Source organism: Berghia stephanieae, chromosome 9 (assembly GCF_034508935.2).
Source record: "Berghia stephanieae isolate SIO BIC M18660-M18661 chromosome 9, UCSD_Bste_1.3, whole genome shotgun sequence".
NCBI classification, from domain to species: Eukaryota; Metazoa; Mollusca; class Gastropoda; order Nudibranchia; family Aeolidiidae; genus Berghia; species Berghia stephanieae.
Window position 1 is genome coordinate 42695467 of NC_088368.1, and position 20000 is coordinate 42715466.

General features: G+C 38.8%; 1 protein-coding gene across 3 annotated transcripts in view; it reads left to right on the forward strand.

Moving 5' to 3' along the window:
* LOC144980267 (laminin subunit gamma-1-like) overlaps nucleotides 1-20000 on the forward strand; it is a 70733-nt gene that overhangs the window by 26073 nt on the left and 24660 nt on the right. For all 3 annotated transcript variants that reach the window (XM_078927900.1, XM_078927899.1, XM_078927897.1), the window contains exons 6-14: nucleotides 287-394; nucleotides 1848-1984; nucleotides 3135-3257; nucleotides 4653-4955; nucleotides 5378-5602; nucleotides 9775-9960; nucleotides 10483-10615; nucleotides 17447-17697; nucleotides 18730-18882. In XM_078927900.1, the coding sequence (XP_078784026.1) occupies nucleotides 287-394; nucleotides 1848-1984; nucleotides 3135-3257; nucleotides 4653-4955; nucleotides 5378-5602; nucleotides 9775-9960; nucleotides 10483-10615; nucleotides 17447-17697; nucleotides 18730-18882 (1619 nt within the window). The remainder of the gene's footprint in view (nucleotides 1-286; nucleotides 395-1847; nucleotides 1985-3134; nucleotides 3258-4652; nucleotides 4956-5377; nucleotides 5603-9774; nucleotides 9961-10482; nucleotides 10616-17446; nucleotides 17698-18729; nucleotides 18883-20000) is intronic.

The following is a 20000-nucleotide window of genomic DNA, read 5'->3' on the forward strand; positions in this document are numbered from 1 at the left end:
TCTTTCTTCTTCTTCTTCTTTTCTTCTTCTTTCTTCTTTCTTCTTCTTCTTCTTCTTCTTCTTCTTCTTCTTCTTCTTCTTCTTCTTCTTCTTCTTCTTCTTCTTCTTCTTCTTCTTCTTCTTCTTCTTCTTCTTCTTCTTCTACTTCTTCTTCTTCTTCTTCTTCTTCTTCTTCTTCTTCTTCTTCTTCTTCTTCTTCTTCTTCTTCTTCTTCTTCCTCTTCTCTCCTTCTTCTTTATATTATTATCATTATCATCATCACCCCTTATTTCCTTCTTCTCCCCAGTCCATGTGAATGCGCCGCCGCTGGAAGTTTGAATAATCAGCCTGTGTGCGACACCGCCACTGGCAAGTGTTCGTGTAAGGAAACCGTGGATGGGAGACGTTGTGATAAGTAAGTAATTCAAGATGACAATACATATTCTTTTCATTCAACAAGTTCAGACATTTAAATCAGATGGCAGATGTAGCACATAAATAAAACGAAGAATTGCAATAACTAAAGATACTTTTAATAAAATGAGCTAATTTTTAAAAACCACAATATCTCAATGACAACAAAACATAGGGTTTTGAAGGCCTTTGTATGGTCAGTATTATTATATGGCTGCGGAAGCTGGACAATTACAGAAGACATTAGAAAGAAACTGGAGGAAGCAGAAATGTGGTTTCTTAGAAGGATGTTAAGATTCTCATGGACAGAGAAGAAAACTAATGAAGAAGTATTAGAGCAAGTTGAAACTAAAAGGTTATTACTTCGTACAATAAGAAAAAGACAAATGCAATTTTTAGGGCACCTAAATCGATATAAATGTATTGAACATCTTGCTCTCACAGGAAAGATAGAAGGTAAAAAGAGTAAAGGTAGACCAAGAAAAACATATTTGAATAGTTTGAACAGCTGGGTGACAAAGAAAGAGAAGAGTAATATTAGTATTCTGAGGTTATCTGATCAGAGAGATGAATGGCGTACCATGATCACCAATGTCTGGCACAGACTTGGTACTTGAAGAAGAAGAAGATTCTCTTCATTCATTAGCTGTGGCTTGAGTTTTTACTGCCAGGATCCCTTCCTCAGCAAACACTCCCCATTTATCCTGGCTTGTGACCAACCTCACAAGGTGCTGAGTTGCACCATATAAAGGGCTGGGTTAAAAAGATAAAGAAGTTGAGGTGGCAGAAATGAGGATGTTTGAGATGGTCACTTGGCTGGACAAGAAAAGATAAAGTGAGAAATAAATGAATTCGAAGGTTGACTGAAGTGAAGAATGTATCAATAAAGATGAGAGAAGATAGATTGAAATGGTTTGGACTTGTAAAGAGATGAGAGAGGGAGTCCGTGGGAAGGAAAGTATTGGACTTAAAATTAGCGGGACAGAGGAAAAAGGGATGCCCAAAGACTAGATGGTTGGATAAGGTAAAAGATGATATGAAAGAACTGGGCCTGGAGGAAGATGATGCCCTGAATCGAGATGCATGGAGATGTGGCATTCATTATGGCAATCCTGCAAAATGTGAGATAAGCTTAAAGAAGAAGAAGAAGAAGAATACATATTCTCTTCATAAAAGATTCAGGCATGTCTACTGATAGGTAAGGAATTCCAAGATTACAATTCATACACTATTCATAATAAATTCAGGCATGCGTTGATTTGTCCTGGAAACTTCGAAAAAAAATAATTAAAAGAACGTTGTCCTCCTGGTTAATGGAATTTTAATTTTTTTCAATCAATCTGTAAAAAAAAATATAAAAATAATTTATTTATTTATCTTTAAATTCTTTTATTAATACCAAAAAATGATAAGTTCTTATCTGTAATAAAAAGATAAATTTTACCACTCCTCAGATGCAAGCCAGGATATTTTGGTCTCAGCATGGACGACCCCTTCGGCTGCATTTCCTGTTTCTGCTACGGCCATTCGTCTGAATGTACCACCGCCAATGGATACTATGCTAGAAACATCAGCACTGACTTTGCTACAGGTGAGATGACTCGCAGAAGGTTTTTGATTTAATTGGGTAGTGGGAGATGACTATTATTTTGGTACTCGTCTTAACGTGAGCTCTTATATAGCGCAATATCCACTTAATGTGCTCAAAGCCCCTGACCAATAGCAACATGTAACATGTAGAATGTACTCATTTTACACCTGAGTACGGTGAGAGAATGTGAGTAAAGAGCCTTTTCCAAGGACTCAACTATGCGCCGAGCGAGGCTTGAACTGGGGATCTTCCAATCCGAAAGCGAGTGTCATACCACGAGACCACATAGCCGCACCGTCAGACCAGAATGTCCATTGTTCGATTACATTGAAAAAAAACTTTTTATTCATAATCTATGCTAGAAACATCAGCACTGACTTTGCCACAGGTGAGATGACTTACACAGCAGAGAAGGTTTTTTGATTTGATTGGGGTAGTGGGTGGTTGCTATTACTATTATTGTGATATAACACTTGCCTTCAGACCAGAATGTCCAGAGTTTGAACCCCGTTCTGAGCAGTGCATAGTTTTGTCCCTGGAAAAGGCTCTTTACTCACATTCTCTCACTGTGCTCAGGTGTAAAACAAGTCCCTGGCTGTTAACAAGGGTTTTCTCTGTCCAGAAAAAAAAAAAAAATATTGAGCTTTATATTGCAAAATATCCACTAAATGTGCTCAAAGTGCTTTACAAGGAGTCCCTGGTCAACAGCAACATTTAACATGTAGGACGGGACATGACGCCTGTTAGGCGATATTAGAATTTTTCGGACAAAGACAACGCTGTTTACGGCCAGGTATTCATTTTACACCTGAGTACCGTGAGAGAATGTGAGTAAAGAGCCTTTTCCAAGGACTCAACTATGCGTTTTTTTGGGTTTTTTTTTTAAATGATGGCCATCAACAACAAAGTTTATTTTAAAATCAAAGTTGCATGCAGCATTTTATATATTTAATATAGATTAAATTTTACTGTTTATTACTGATGAATTTTTTGTTGGTTATTGATTTTGAAATTTTCAAGCAAGCAAATATGTGAGAGGTAAAAACTTGGCTGTTGTCATATTGTTGAAATTTGAGACTTTATTAAAAATTCAATTTTTTTCTTTTTTTTTTTCCCCTTGTCATGACAATTTATTCTTGTCTTCATTCAGGCAAACAGAGATGGACGGCTGCCACCAGGACCATGGAAGATGTTGAGACCCAATTCAATGCCATCACCCAGAATTTGGGAGTTTCATCGGACAGTAGCCAGGCTGTTTATTTTGTGGCCCCAAGTAAGTTGGTAGCAGCGATGGTAGTGAGTGATTGCTTTAACTCACTCAACCCTAACACCGACTATATCCGTAGTTTATCTGGGTTACTTTCACCCCATGCCAATTTATTACATTTTTCTGAAACAAATTGTAGGCGTATTATCAAAGCTAATGTTTTAAATTTTTACACGTTAATGATAGTTAAATAAAACTGTTTATGCACATTCTGATTTTTTAATACATTTTTCTCATTTTGAAAAGTAGCAAAAATCTTTAGGATTGAGTGAGTTAATGATGATAGTAGATGAATAGAATACTGATAATGAATAGGACAAATAAAATTTATAGATCGTCAATCTTCAGTGGACGTGATTAATGGCGATTTACAGGACATAGTCACCATGAGAATTGAAAGAAAATTAAATGTTATGATTTTAAAGAAAATTATGACATGTTACCGTTGTAGATGATCTTTTAACCCTCTCCATACCACCTGCAGCAAAATCGTCAAATTTGTTATGACACAATATACATTTTTCTTATTCAGATTTATTTTGTACATCACAAACTTTGAAGAATGATCTTTGTTTAATTAATAAGAACATAAAGTTGTTTTTGTAGAGAGCTTGTTTGAGTTTTAAAAAATCAATTTTTATGCTTGAGTTTTAAAAAATCAATTTTTATGCTTGTTAAGCCTACCATCTTGGGAAAATACTGAAAATGCTTGGTAAGGAAAGAGTTAATGTTATGCTGATACGAGTGGAATTAACAGATATGGTGTAAGGAATTAAAATTAAATTTGGCATAGGTAATTATACTTGTGAGCATTATTCACAATGGATCCACTTATGCACAAACACCAAACTTCACCTTGTCCAGGAAGATTTAGATTTAGATTTTACATTTCTGCATTTCCTACTGTTGACTCCAGTAAGTGTGGCTATGTGGTCTAGTGGTATGACACTGTTGGCTCCAGTAAGTGTGGCTATGTGGTATGATACTGTTGGCTCCAGTAAGTGTGGCTATGTGGTATGATACTGTTGGCTCCAGTAAGTGTGGCTATGTGGTCTAGTGGTTATGACACTTGCTGGGTTTGAGCCTCATTCTGTGCATAGTTGAGTCCTTGAAGAAGGTTCTTTACTTACATTCTCTCACCATACTCAGGTGTAATTAGAGTACCTGGCCATTAACAGTGTTGTCTCTGTCCTAAAAAAGTTTGTAATATCGCCTACAGGCGTCATTTCCCATCCTAAATGCTAACTGTTCCTGTTAACCAGGGACCCCTTGTAAAGCACTTTGAGCATGTTTAGTGGATTTTGCGCTATATAAAAGCTCAATTTAAAAAAAATATTTTTTTTTAAGCACTACACAAACCTTCCAGTCTCTCTGATTTATGCAAAAATTTTCAAATTCCAGGTCGTTACTTGGGTGACCAACGTTTCAGCTACAACCAGTTCCTGACCTTTGAACTTCGCATCGGAGAGGACACTGCTCGGCCCTCCGTGGTCGATATCGTCCTAGAAGGCTCTGGCCAGTCCATTGCCACTCACATCTTTGCCCAGTCTAACCAGGTACCGGGCGTGGCCTACAACAAGTTTGCATTCCGTCTCCACGAAAACCCCAAGTACCAATGGTCGCCCAGACTCGGAGCCACGGAGTTGATCACCTTGCTGTCCAATCTGACCGCTATCAAGATCAGAGCCACTTACAATGAAAACGGTGAGCATGGGAGAAAGAAGAATATTTTTGACTCTCTTCTTCTCCCCCCCCTTTCCTTTCTCTTTCTCTCTCTCTCTCTCTCTCTCTCTCTCTCTCTCTCTCTCTCTCTCTCTCTCTCTCTCTCTCTCTCTCTTTTTATCTTTCTCTCTCTCTCTCTTTCTCTTTCTCTCTCTCTATCTCTTTCTCTCTCTCTCTCTCTCTCTCTCTCTCTCTCTCTCTCTCTCTCTCTCTCTCTCTCTCTCTCTCTCTCTCTCTCTCTCTCTCTCTATCGAGAGAGAGAGAGAGAGAGTGATAGGTACAGTTACTTTCATCTTTAAAAACAAATAAAATTTTAAAACAAAAATGTCAAATACCATAATCAGGCAATTTCTAATAACAGATAAGATATTCTATATAAATTACTTCTCTTTATTTTTATTCAGGTGTTGGATTTATTGACAACATCCGCCTGGGCTCGGCCCGTCAAGACTTCAGCGGTAATCGTGCTTCGTGGGTTGAGAGTTGTACCTGCCCCGAAGGCTACGTGGGCCAGTTCTGTGAGGCCTGTATCCCTGGCTTCAAGAGAGATCCGCCCAACGGTGGGCCGTTTGCCCGCTGTGTCCCCTGCCAGTGCAACAACCACTCGGATAGCTGTGATGTCAACACTGGTAAGAATTTTTACTTTTTTGAATAGAAAGCTAGGCATGAATTTTATGGATTTGGCCCGCTATCGACGTGTGCATATATGATGCAGGTCTGACATCCGAATGCAATTATGGGCCTAGTTTAGCATTGTTGTAATGGACAATATTTTGCATCCTTATTATTTTTTTTTTTAAAATTTCCATTACAACAATGAGCCCGTGATGAATTGGGGTATCAGACCTGCAATTAAGTGCATGTCGTATGCTATACATGTGATTTATTATTATTATTATTATTATTATTGTCATCATCATCATCATCATCATCATCATCATCATCATCATCATCATCATTATTATTATTATTATTGTCATCATCATCATCATCATCACCATCATCATCATCATCATCATCACCATCATCATCATCATCATCATCATCATCATGTTGTAAACACGCCTAACAGGCAAGACGTGTCGTTGTGTGCTCTGGTGTATTTTAATTGTTTTGTGATTTCTACATATTGATACCTGGACATTTTTACTTCGTTGGACTCGTTAAAACATACTGTTTCTTATTGTATAGTTTTTATCAATTCTTAAGAAAGGACTACTGTATAATTCTGTATTTTATCATGGAAACTGTAAGTTTTAAAAGATTTTTACACAGTCACTTAATGGCCGCCGCACTCTTACGAACATTGTTCACCTTATTTTTAGCCGTGATTTACCACCATCATTATTTTAATAATTGTGAACACTTTTATTCAACATCTGATTTTTACAACAGGCCTCGAGGCGGTAAACGTAAACAACGTCACATTCCAGCTGCGATTTTTAGCTCAAGTGATCCGATTTTTTACAATAATATTAATAAGTACAGGCCTCGGGGAGGCAAACGGAAACAACATAACATCTCAATGGTAACAACTCGTCGTCCACCCCGCCCCACACAAACCCCCGTCCACCACCAACACTTGTAACTGTACCAACCACATACAGTTTCACAAACGACAACAATAACATTGTTATTGGTCTTCTGAATGCACAGTCCTGCCGTAACAAAACCGAAGAATTAAACGATTTATTAACGGAGAAGAACTTCGATATTCTATTTATAGTAGAGACATGGCTCTCACAGTCTGGAGACGACCCAGTTGAAAAAGCTATGACACCCCCTGGGTACCAATTTAGATCGTATCCAAGGAAAGATCAGCGAGGGGGTGGCATTGGCGTATTTTATAAAACAAAATTATGTAAACATGTGGAAATCATCGAAATGCGCTGCAAAACAATGGAGGCCATTGATCTTAGATTATTCCTCCAGAATACAAGATACAACTTCAACTGCATCTACCGACCGCCAGCAAACAAGAAAAACAAATAAAATTACCTGATGTTAGGAAGGAAATCAACGAGATGCTAACTTTGCAACACACGCGTCCTGGCCATTCAATTATACTCGGCGACTTTAATTTTCACTTCGACAACGTCACAGACACCGCCAAATTGCACGAGTCATTATCAGAGAACAACATGTGCCAGATCGTAACAACGCCAACCCACTCTGCTGGTCATATTTTAGATTGGGTAATTGTAGAAAATTCAGAGTTCCAAAAAACCAACACCACCGTCGATTATCTCCCCTTTTCGGACCACTCCCTCATTTCTTTCAATCTTGACGTTTCAAAACCATGCCAAGAAACCACCACCACATCAACCAGAAACATTAAAGGCATTAATTTGGACAATTTCAGAGGCGATTTAGAAACAAAACTTACTAAAAATTCAATTATTTCTCCAGACCAGTGGAATAGTTGTCTCATTGAAACGCTTGACAAACATGCGCCATTCCAAACAAGGACCGTCACCAACCGCAAGTATGCTCCGTGGTATACGTCGGACGTTAAAGAAGCTAAAACGAAGTGTCGGAGAGCAGAAAGACTGCTGAAAACATCAGGCCTCATGATTCATCGTGAAATATTCAAGAGCGCATTTCGTGCCTGGAAGACAACAATAAAAAAGGCAAAGACCACGTATTTTCTTTCAAAATTTGAAACTTCTAAATCTTGTAAACAATTATTTAACATCTGCAATGATCTACTTGGACGTGAAAGATGCACTTCATTACCATCTACAACCAATCAAAGAGACTTGCCAGACACATTTGTCAACTTTTTTAAAGACAAAATCCATAACATTCGTTCAGAACTAGATCGGCATGAACCATTTATAGATACAAATACATTCTGTGGTACCCCTTTAGACAAGTTCCAACCAGTTTCACCTAGTTTCATAAACGAGTTGATAAAAAAAGCCCCCATTAAATCCTGCGACCTTGATCCCCTACCAGCACAGCTTTTGGCCAGCTCCATCGATACATTATTACCATCCATTACATCAATCATAAATACATCCATACTGACTGGCGAAGTTCCATCGTGCTTTAAAAGTGCCTTCGTCAAACCACTTCTGAAGAAACCATCACTGGACCACAATATATTAAACAATTATCGTCCTGTATCAAATTTACCTTTTTTGTCAAAACTTTTGGAGAAGGTAGTTCTTACACAATTAACATCTCATCTTAAGAACAACAGTTTGGAACAACCCTTTCAGTCAGCCTACAAACATCAACACAGTACTGAAACGGCGCTTCTTAAAATCTTTAATGACTTGTTATGTAATGCTGATGCTAACAATATCAATGTATTATGCCTTTTAGATCTTTCAGCTGCCTTTGACACCATTGACCATGACATTTTGTTAAGAAGACTAGAAAATACGTTCGGCATAAAAGGAATTGCCCTTAAATGGTTTACATCATATTTACAGGATCGATGGCAGACTGTCGTGGTGAATGGTGTTCAGTCAGAACAAGTTTTACTAAATTTTGGAGTGCCACAAGGCTCTGTTCTTGGCCCTGTCCTTTTTACTGTATATATGCAGCCCCTTTCTAGTGTGATATCCAGATTCAATCTGAGTTATCATTTTTATGCAGATGATACGCAAATATATGATTCAGCACCCCTTAGTAATTTACAGTTCTTAATACAACGAATTACGAGCTGTTTTAATGAGATTAAATCTTGGATGTACCACAATAAGTTAAAATTAAATGATAGTAAAACTGAGATTTTAATGTGTGGAAGACCGAGTATCCTTAAACAGGCAAATAAATCACTAATTACTCTCGGAAATAGCACAATAGAATTTTCAAATAAAGCAAAAAACCTTGGCGTCATCATTGATAAAGATCTTTCCATGACAAGCCACGTGAATAACACCATACAATCTATGTACATAGAAATGAAAAAAATAAGCAAAATTCGTAATTTAATACCGAAGCATATAACAGAACTTTTAATTAATTCCTTGGTTTTATCTAAATTGGACTATTGTAACTCCCTTTGGGCGAATTTAACTAAAGACAAAATTAGCAAACTTCAGGTTGCTCAAAATAACGCAGCCAGGCTCATTGTACGCAATAACAAAAAATACCCGTCAGCAACTCTTCTTCTCCGTGAGTTACATTGGCTTCCTGTTGAAAAAAGAGTTGCCTATAAGATTTGTACTGTTGTCTACAAATCCCTAAGCACGAACAGTCCCTCCTATATTAAAGACCTTCTAAACATATATGTCCCCAATAGAAACTTGAGGTCAAGCAATGACCAATCAATCCTTGTCAAACCTAAGCCATTGCGTAAAATAGGTGAACAGTCTTTTCAATTTTCGGCCCCCCATTTTTGGAACTCTCTCCCGTCACACGTGAGATGCTCGGATTCGTTGACAACGTTCAAATCTCGCTTAAAGTTTTATCTTTTTACGTCATAATGTTGCAATATTATTTTCATATTTTGTTGTTGTTAAATTGAATTCGTATCACGTTTCCTTCACACTTGTCTCACTGTAATATGTTTTGTTTTATATCACTGTAAAGCGCTTAGAGCCTGTGACAACGGGGTAAAGCGCTATATAAATGCCATTTATTATTATTATTATTATCATCATCATCATCATTATTATTATTATTATTATTATTATTATTATTATTATTATTATTATTATTATTATTATTATTATTATTATTATTATTATTATTATTATTATTATTATTATTATACCTTACGGTAAAAGTTTTAAGGTGAGAGAATCTCAAGATAAGATCTTAAACATTTACTACTTTGCCTCTTCAGGACGATGCATCTGCCAGCACAATACGGAGGGCCTCAACTGTGAAATCTGTGCCCGTGGTTTCTATGGCGACGCCACCGTCGGTATGGAGGACGACTGCCAGAAATGCCCCTGTCCAAAAGGAGGGCCGTGTATACAGATTGGCAATGGAGATGTCGTGTGCACTGAATGTGAAGAAGGATACGGAGGTATGAGCTTCAAAGCTTAATTGGTGAATTGTTTGTTTTTACTGACTCAAAAGTCACCCACTGGGGTTCCTGACCTCCCATGGTGGGCAGGGAGGTGCATACTGTGCCTAGACCTGTAAATTCTCTGTCAATTAACTGAAATCTGTCAATTCGTCAAATTCAAATATTTTTAAAAAGGACAGAAAGAAATGAAGTAAGAAAGAATTCATGAATCGTAGTTGAATGACCGTAAAGTAGTTAGGAATGTTTCACACCGGAATGTTTCACACCTCTACGTAAGTTCTCACTTAATTCTATCAATCAGACTATAAAAATATTGAAGGTTACACTTTTTTTGGGGGGGTGTGTCAGTATGTTATATCCGGCTGGCAGATGTTGTGAGTATTTTACCTAAGTGCATAGCATCACTATAAAAGCTGAATTTTTTTTTTGGTTTTTGTTTGTTTTGAGTTCAACAGTCCTGAATTTTCTCTTCTCCTTCCCCCCCCCCCCCCCCCCCCCCCCCCCCCCCCCCCACCTTAGGTAACCAGTGTAATATCTGTTTGGATGGTTACTATGGAGACCCTCTTGGTGAGGCCACGGGTATCCCGACTCCCTGTAAAAAGTGTATATGTAGTGGCAACATCGATCCCAATGCTGTAGCCAACTGTAACACGTGAGTCATCTCTGATTACTTATCTCAACATCATCATCATCATCATCATCATTATCATCATCATCATCATCTTTTTAACCCTGGGTCGGCGGGTGGTTGGATGGGAGCATCACCCTTGAATCATATACCTATGATGTTCGCATGGGTGTACGATCCGATAGTGATGTCGTTTCTTCTTCTCTTTACTAGCCTATCCTGCTTCTTTGGTTTGTGATTGTATTTTTGACAGGGGATATTTTTTTTTCTGTAAATCTTCTGCCTGTTTGTTCTTGGTTATTTATAATTTAGCTTATGATATCTTTAGGTTATGATTTTGATTTACATTTGTACTATTTTTGTTAGATTGCTTGTTTTTTTGTTTCAGCGGTCTCTCATATAACCTCAATTGTGTTGGAAGAGACCTAAAGCAACAAACAACCCTGGGTCAGGGTATAGGCCACAGACAAACAGTTTCCTTCGTTCTCTATCCTGAGCTAACTTTTTTTTTATCTCGTTCCATGTCTAATCACTTCTCTGTAGCCTATATCAGCTTCTTTAATTCTTCTCCATGTTCCTTTGTGTATCAGCTTCTTTAATTCTTCTCCATGTTCCTCTGTATATCAGCTTCTTTAATTCTTCTCCATGTTCCTCTGTATATCAGCTTCTTTAATTCTTCTCCATGTTCCTCTGTGTATCAGCTTCTTTAATTCTTCTCCGTGTTCCTTTGTATATCAGCTTCTTTAATTCTTCTCCATGTTCCTTTGTGTATCAGCTTCTTTAATTCTTCTCCGTGTTCCTTTGTATATCAGCTTCTTTAATTCTTCTCCATGTTCCTCTGTATATCAGCTTCTTTAATTCTTCTCCATGTTCCTCTGTATATCAGCTTCTTTAATTATTCTCCATGTTCCTTTGTGTATCAGCTTCTTTAATTCTTCTCCATGTTCCTCTGTGTATCAGCTTCTTTAATTCTTCTCCATGTTCCTTTGTGTATCAGCTTCTTTAATTCTTCTCCATGTTCCTTTGTGTATCAGCTTCTTTAATTCTTCTCCATGTTCCTCTGTATATCAGCTTCTTTAATTCTTCTCCATGTTCCTTTGTGTATCAGCTTCTTTAATTCTTCTCCATGTTCCTCTGTATATCAGCTTCTTTAATTATTCTCCATGTTCCTTTGTGTATCAGCTTCTTTAATTCTTCTCCATGTTCCTTTGTATATCAGCTTCTTTAATTCTTCTCCATGTTCCTTTGTGTATCAGCTTCTTTAATTCTTCTCCGTGTTCCTCTGTATATCAGCTTCTTTAATTCTTTTCCATGTTCCTCTGTATATCAGCTTCTTTTTAATTCTTCTCCATGTTCCTTTGTGTATCAGCTTCTTTAATTCTTCTCAGTGTTCCTTTGTGTATCAGCTTCTTTAATTCTTCTCCATGTTCTTTTGTGTATCAGCTTCTTTAATTCTTCTCCATGTTCCTTTGTGTATCAGCTTCTTTAATTCTTCTCCGTGTTCCTTTGTGTATCAGCTTCTTTAATTCTTCTCCATGTTCTTTTGTGTATCACCTTCTTTAATTCTTCTCCATGTTCCTTTGTGTATCAACTTCTTTAATTCTTCTCCATGTTCCTTGTGGCCTTCCCCTTGATTTTCTGCCCTGAGGGCTCTAGTCCAATACTTTCTTTGTTATAGTGGAGTCATTCTTTCCAAGTTACTTATCTCAGACCTTCTTTAGTCATTCAGAGCCATAAGGCTCATGGAGCCGTGAAACGGATAATAGCAATTGCTTGCTTTCCTTTGGATAGGACACTAGTCTATCGTAAAGTACTTTCCACCAAATCTAATAGTAACAGACTCAGCTACCCATTCACTTGTGGGTGGATAGGGAGGTCAGAAAGTATCTCGACTGCACCCAGGAACGATCTTGGTCCCTTTTCGTGTGAAGTGAGTGCTCTACCAACTGAGCTATTGGGACCCCGTAATGCAGACCTGCCTACTTAAAAATCTAAACATATTCTTAATGTTTGGGAGATAAAAATTGTAGTCACTTCTGACTTCTTCTTCTTCAAGTACCAAGTCTGTGCCGGACATCGGTGATCATGGTACGCCATTCATCTCTCTGATCAGATAACCTCAGAAAACTAATATAACTCTTCTCTTCTCTTTGTCACCCAGCTGTTCAAACTATTCAAATATGTTTTTCTTGGTCTGCCTTTACTCTTTTTACCTTCTATCTTTCCTGTGAGAGCAAGATGTTCAATACATTTATGTCGTTTTATGTGCCCTAAAAATTGCATTTGTCGTTTTCTTATTGTTCGAATTAATAACCTTTTAGTTTCAGCTTGCTTTAATAATTCTTCAGTAGTTTTCTTCTCTGTCCATGAGATTCTTAACATCCTTCTAAGAAACCACATTTCTGCTGCCTCCAGTTTCTTTCTAATGTCTTCTGTAATTTGTTAGTTTTCGCAGCCATATAATAATACTGACCATACATAGGCCTTCCAAACCCTATGTTTTGTTGTGATTGAGATATTGTGGTTTTTAAAAATTAGACTAATTTTATTAAAACACTCTTTATCTATTGCAATTCTTCGTTTTATTTCTGTACTACATCTGCCATCTGAAGTTATTATGTATCCAAGATATTTAAATGTCTGAACTTGTTTTATAGTTTCTCCTTTGCTTATTAAGTTACATGTTGGATTTCTTTCTCTCCTTGCATTTTGTCTTTTTTACATTTAAATATAAACTCATACGTTCACTCTCTATAACTACTTTACCAAGGAGTAACTGTAAATTTTCTTTTGAGTCTGAAATTAGTAATCACAAAAGTTAACTTTAAAAATCAACAATTTGCCTTCGCATGGACTAACTGCTGCTGTTATGAACTTCAAAGGACAAATATTATGAAAATATGTGAAAGTTTAGTTAAAAATTGTAGTTGTGTATCTTCTTTATGTTCTAAACTTTTTCTCTCAATGTTTTTCGATTCTTGAATTAAAGAATACGAGTTGTGGCGGGAATAAACGTGTTTCAATATGCAAAAGTGTTCACACGATTTTTGTTTTAACCCTCTCCGTACCACCCATAGGAAAATCGTCACATTCATTACGATGCAACCGACAACTTTCTCATTCTTATTTCTCTTGTACATCACAAAATTTAAAGAAATGCTTTGATTACAGTTATAAATACTAAACACTGTATTGTAGATCTCACTTGTTACTTTTTGTAAGAGTAAGAAAAGTCTACCCCGTGTGGTGTCCGGGGTCCCTCAACTGAGAGGGTCAAGAATAGCCCAACGCCAAGCCAGCGTGTCGTAAAAGGCGACTAATGGTGTGTGATTCCCCCATCTTTGAGTCACCTGGTCCTCCAGGTTGGGGGTTGGCAAAGGGTTAACACCCCTTTCCGTTAAACTCAAACCGTTACAGAAACACAGACAGACAAACTAAATCCTTTTTTTAGCTTGGGCGACCGAAGAGTTTCTGGAATTACAGAATTTATGAAGGACAACAGACAAAGCCGAAAGGACTCTGCTGACCCGATGACGTCTTCGCCAAACAAGCAGCTTCGAATTGCGTCGTGGAACGTTCGCACCATGTATGAAGCAGGAAAAAGCTCTCAAGTTGTGACTGAGATGAGAAGATACAGGCTGCATATACTTGGAGTAAGCGAAACCCACTGGATACAATCCGGACAGAAACACCTCAAGTCTGGGGAGAAGATTTTATATTCAGGGAGAGGGGACGGGATTCATACACAGGGAGTAGGAATAATTCTAAGCAAGTTTGCCCAGAAGTCACTGAGAGGATGGGAACAATGCGGAGAAAGGATCATCATGGCGTCTTTTACAACACGGAGTAAGAAGATCAGCATGAACATCGTACAGATCTATGCCCCAACAAATGATGCAACAGATGAGGACAAAGATACATTTTATGGTCTGCTACAACAAGTCATTGACAAGTTGCCAAGGAAAGACATCAACATATTGATGGGAGATGCTAATGCAAAAGTGGGACAGGATAACGTAGGCTATGAAGGTATCATGGGACGTCATGGCATGGGAGAAATGAATGATAATGGAGAGAGATTTGCAAATTTCTGTGCATTCAACAGTTTGGTGATTGGAGGATCAGTGTTCCCCCATAAGAGGATCCACAAAGCAACTTGGGTCTCACCAGATGGTGTGACAGAAAATCAGATTGATCATTTTTGTATCTCTCGTAGATTCAGACGTTCATTGGAAGATGTGACAGTACGGAGAGGGGCAGATGTTGGATCAGACCACCACCTGCTATTGGCAAAGCTTAAGCTCCGACTCAGAAAACACGGGGCCAGATCACATACAAGAAGAAAATTCGAGGTGAATGCACTTGATGGGGAAAAGAATGAGGAATTCAAACTACAATTGAGTAATAGATTCCAACCTCTTACTGAGCTCGAGGAGGACATAGATGTAGAGTCACATTGGGCAAAGATCAAGGAAGTCTACATAACAACTTGCCACGAGGTATTGGGGGTAAAGAAATCGGAACATAAAGAATGGATAAGTCCAACCACCTTGGACCTTATTAAAAAGAGGAGAACAAGGAAGGAACAAGTGAATGCAAGCCGAACAAGGGCTTCAAGACTGGATGCACAAGAGCAGTATCGAGCCATAGCTAAGGAAGTCAAAAGATCTGTGAAGAAAGACAAGGAAGCATTCATGAACAGACTTGCAGAGAAAGCAGAAGCAGCAGCGACTGGAGGACACATGAGGATCCTTTATCAAACTACCAAGACACTTGCTGGAAAATATGGGAAACCAGAGGTACCAGTCAAAGACAAAGATGGGAAAACTATTTTTGGAAAAGAGGCTCAATCTGAACGATGGAGGGAACATTTCAACTGCCTTCTGAACAGACCACCACCAGACAACCAGCCAGAAATTTTGCCTGCAAGGAATGAGCTACCAATTAGCTGTGATCCACCATCGATAGCAGAGATTGTGGGTGCCATTAACAAGATGAAAAGGGGGAAAGCTGCTGGACCAGACCAGATTCCACCGGAGGCTCTAAAAGTTGATGCGAAAAGAAATGCTGAGGCCCTGCACCCACTATTTGAGAGAATCTGGAATGACGGGATATTCCCAAAGGATTGGAAGGAAGGACATCTTATCAAGCTTCCAAAGAAAGGGGACCTCAGTAATTGTAATAATTATCGAGGCATCACTCTTCTTTCTATCCCAGGAAAGGTTTTCAACCGTATTATTTTAGAGAGAATTAAGAATGCAACAGATGCTAAACTGCGGGACGAACAGGCAGGTTTTCGGAAAAAACCGTTCAACCACCGACCAGATTGCCTCTCTGCGAGTCATAGTAGAACAGTCTATAGAATGGAACTCTCCTCTTATTGTCAACTTTCTGGATTACGAGAAGGCTTTCGACAGTATTGACAGAGCAACATTGTGGAAAATTCTGGCACATTATGGACTCCCTGAAAAGATAGTAAACCTCATTAAGGAAATGTATGAAGGATCAAGTTGCAGGGTTGTACATGAAGATCAGCTTACTGACAGCTTTGAAATTAAGACTGGTGTCAAGCAGGGATGCTTGCTCTCACCATTCCTGTTCATCCTTGCCATTGATTGGCTAATGAAGGAAACCTCCAAAGGGAGAAGAAATGGGATACAGTGGACCCCCTGGACACAGTTGGATGATCTGGATTTTGCAGATGATCTGGCTCTTCTGTCCCACACCCAGGACCAGATGCAAGCAAAAACCACAATTATAAACAGCCTCTCGGAATCAATTGGTCTAAGAATTCACCCTGCAAAGTCAAAGGTCTTGAGGATAGGTACGCGTCAAAGGGAGCAGATCAAAGTAAACGATCAGGAACTCGAAGATATAGACACTTTCTGCTATCTCGGAAGTATAATTGACAAGGATGGAGGCACGGAAGCAGAGGTGAAAGCACGAATAGGAAAGGCACAGGCTGCATTCACTTCTTTGAACAGAGTTTGGAGAACTAAAGATATCTCCCTTCAACTAAAGCTAAGACTTTTCAACTCAAACGTGAAGTCTGTCCTACTGTATGGATGTGAAACTTGGAACGCATCACAGGCATGTATAAGGAGGGTACAGATTTTCGTAAACAGGTGCATGCGTAAGCTACTCAGAATAAAATGGATGGATAGAATAAAAAATGAAGAAGTATGGAAAAGAACACAGCAGAAACCAGTGGGAGAGGAAATAGGAAGAAGATGATGGAGGTGGATTGGACACACGCTTAGAAAGAATGACTCAACTATAACAAAGAAAGTATTGGACTGGAACCCTCAGGGCAGAAGATCAAGGGGAAGGCCTCGAGGAACATGGAGAAGAATTAAAGAAGCTGATATACAGAGAAGTGGTAAGACCTGGAATGAGATAAAAAAGTTGGCTCAGGATAGAGAAGGATGGAAACTGTTTGTCTGTGGCCTATACCCTGACCCAGGGTGAAAAAGGCAATGATGATGATGAAGAAAAGTCTATTTTTGAATGCTGGGTGGGTGTGAATTTTCGGGGGAATATCTAAAAATAGCTGGTAAGGAGAGAGTTAAAAGATGACTCACGAAAATACTAATGAAAGAGTGAAAATGGAAAGGCTTCGTATGGGAACAAAACAGACAATGGACGTTTCGGGTACAAACCCTTCGTCAGCACAACAATACACAAATAAACGTGGAAAACAAATAAAATAAAATGCAAAATAATTTGTATCGTCTGTACTCAATGGCGAAGCCTCTCCATTTTCACTCTTTCGTTAGTATTTTCACGATCACCGGCTTCAGTCAGCCCCTACCGTTTTCAACTCACGAAAAACTATCTTTATGTTGATCTTCACAGGACAACCGGAGAATGCCGTAAATGTATTCGCAACACTGGAGGTTTCTACTGTGAACAATGTCTGCCTAATTACTACAACAACAGCGCTGGGGAGTGTGAGGCGTGTAACTGCTACCCTCCAGGCACCATCAGCCAGCCCGGCACCAGTAACTGTGATGTGAACACAGGACAGTGTCTGTGTCTACCCAATATCGTGGGTCGTCAATGTGAACATTCGGCACCGGGTTACTTTAACATTACCTCAGGAACTGGTAAGTTTTTTTGAGCTTTTTGTATAGCCCGATATCCACTAAACATGCTCAAAGTGATTTACAAGGGATTCCTGGCCAACAGCAACACTTGACATGTAGGACAGGACATGACGCCTGTTAGGCGATATTACAATTTTTTTTCTCGGACAGAAACAATGCTGTTAACGGCCAGGTACTTGTTTTTACATTTTTTACACTTGAGTACGGTGAGAGAATGTGAGTAAAGAATCGTTTCCAAGGACTCAACTATGCCCAGTGTGGAATATTTCGTAACAGGCAAAGATTTTCATGTGGTATTATTTACTTTTGAGTGCCTTTAAAAAAATTTTTTTCCATCAGAAGCTATGATTTTCGAATTGAAAATCGTGGTTTGTGACGAAAAATGAAATGGCACCTCTGCAATATAGTATGTTTTGTTTTGTTTCCTACTGTTTCTCTCTCCATTCTGGGTGTGAGAAAGAGTTGTTTTAGATTAGTTTGTGTGTTGGAACGAAAAGCTAAATTTAATAAGGTAAATTGAATAACGTCTTGTGTAGATGGAGCTTACTTACTTACTTATCCGAACCAGCGACCACCTGAGCTCTAGCCCTTCGGTCTTGTGCCATGACGTAGAAGTTAGCCTTTCTGCCAACTACTTTTCCCTCTAGCATTGATTTTTTGTGTGCATAGCATCATCATTGCCTTTTTCACCCTGGGTCAGGGTATAGGCCACAGACAAACAGTTTCCATCCTTCTCTATCCCGAGCTAACTTTTTTATCTCATTCCAGGTCTTACCACTTCTCTGTATATCAGTTTCTTTAATTCTTCTCCATGTTCCTCATGGCCTTCCCCTTGATCTTCTGCCCTGAGGGTTCCAGTCCAATACTTTCTTTGTTATATTCCTACTCCCTGTGTATGAATCCCGTCCCCTCTCCCTGAATATAAAATCTTCTCCCCAGACTGGTGTGTTTCTGTGTGCATAGCATTCATATCAAATATTTTAACCCATCAACCCTCACTTTTCTCCCCCCCGCCCCCTCCCCCATCCACAGGCGGTGAACCTTGTGACTGTGACCGTATGGGCTCCCTCAACTTCACCTGTGATGAAGTGGCTGGTCAGTGTCAGTGTAAACAAGGCGTGACCTCGCGACGATGCGACACTTGCGATGATTACTTCTTTGGATTTTCACAGGCTGGTTGTACCGGTAAGACAAACAAACTCAAACATCAGAGTGGGGGTTCTCGGTCTCCCATAGTGTCTTCTATACCCCTGTATCTGTTTTCCAACTTGCTTTAAATTGAGCTTTTATATAGCGCAATATCCACTGAACGTGCTCAAAGCGCTTTACAAGGTGTCCCTGGCTAACAGCAACATTTAACATGTAGGACGGGACAAGACGCCTGTTAGGTGATATTGCAATTTTTTCAGACAGAGACAACGCTATTAGCGCCCAGGTACTCATTTTACACCTGAGTACAGTGAGAAAATGTGAGTAAAGAGCCTTCTCCAAGGACTCAACTATGCGCTGAGTGAGGCTAGAACCCAGGACCTTCCAATCAGAAAGCGAGTGTCATACCACATAGCCGCAAACTTGCTTTCTGTCTTTGTCATGGAATGAGATTATTTGGTTTTATCTTATTTCTGGACATGGCCCTAGGCAGGGAAGGAAACAAGTCGAATGTATAGCTAAACTTTTGGGAAATGATTTTTCTTTCCTTGTATATCATTTAGCAATGACTATCCCGCACAAATCTTTGGGCCTCTTTTTCGCTCACGAAGTGCCCGAATTCGCGTCAAAATATGGGACGAAGCCGTTTTGTATATGCTATTTTAAAAAATTAATTACGACGCTGTTTATCGATGAATATGACTGAAAGTTGACACACCGTTAGAAAAAAAGGTCATTTTAGATTATGTCAAGCGACAAAACTCGTGCAATTACGAGAAGACCGTTAAAAATAGATTTTTACTCTTTGGAATAAAATATTTCTAAAACTACCGGGCGTGGAGGTTTTGTCGCTGACAAGGTAATACATGAACATTTCTTCTTTTTGGTTGTAAAATTTCATATGAATATGACGAGTACTTATCCCGTATTTTACAAAACACCATCCTAATTTGCTCTTCAAGTTTCAATCTTTTAATCCACTTATTACTCAAGATACAACCAAAGGTCGAAAAAAAATGCAGAAAAAGCGTCCCATATTTTCACGTTTTTTTCCTCTTTGCGGGTCATCCAAATAAATGACACCTTTGAAACTGCATAACTTGTTTATTTATGAATGGATTTTCAAAAATCAAAAACATTTTTACTCAGTGGAG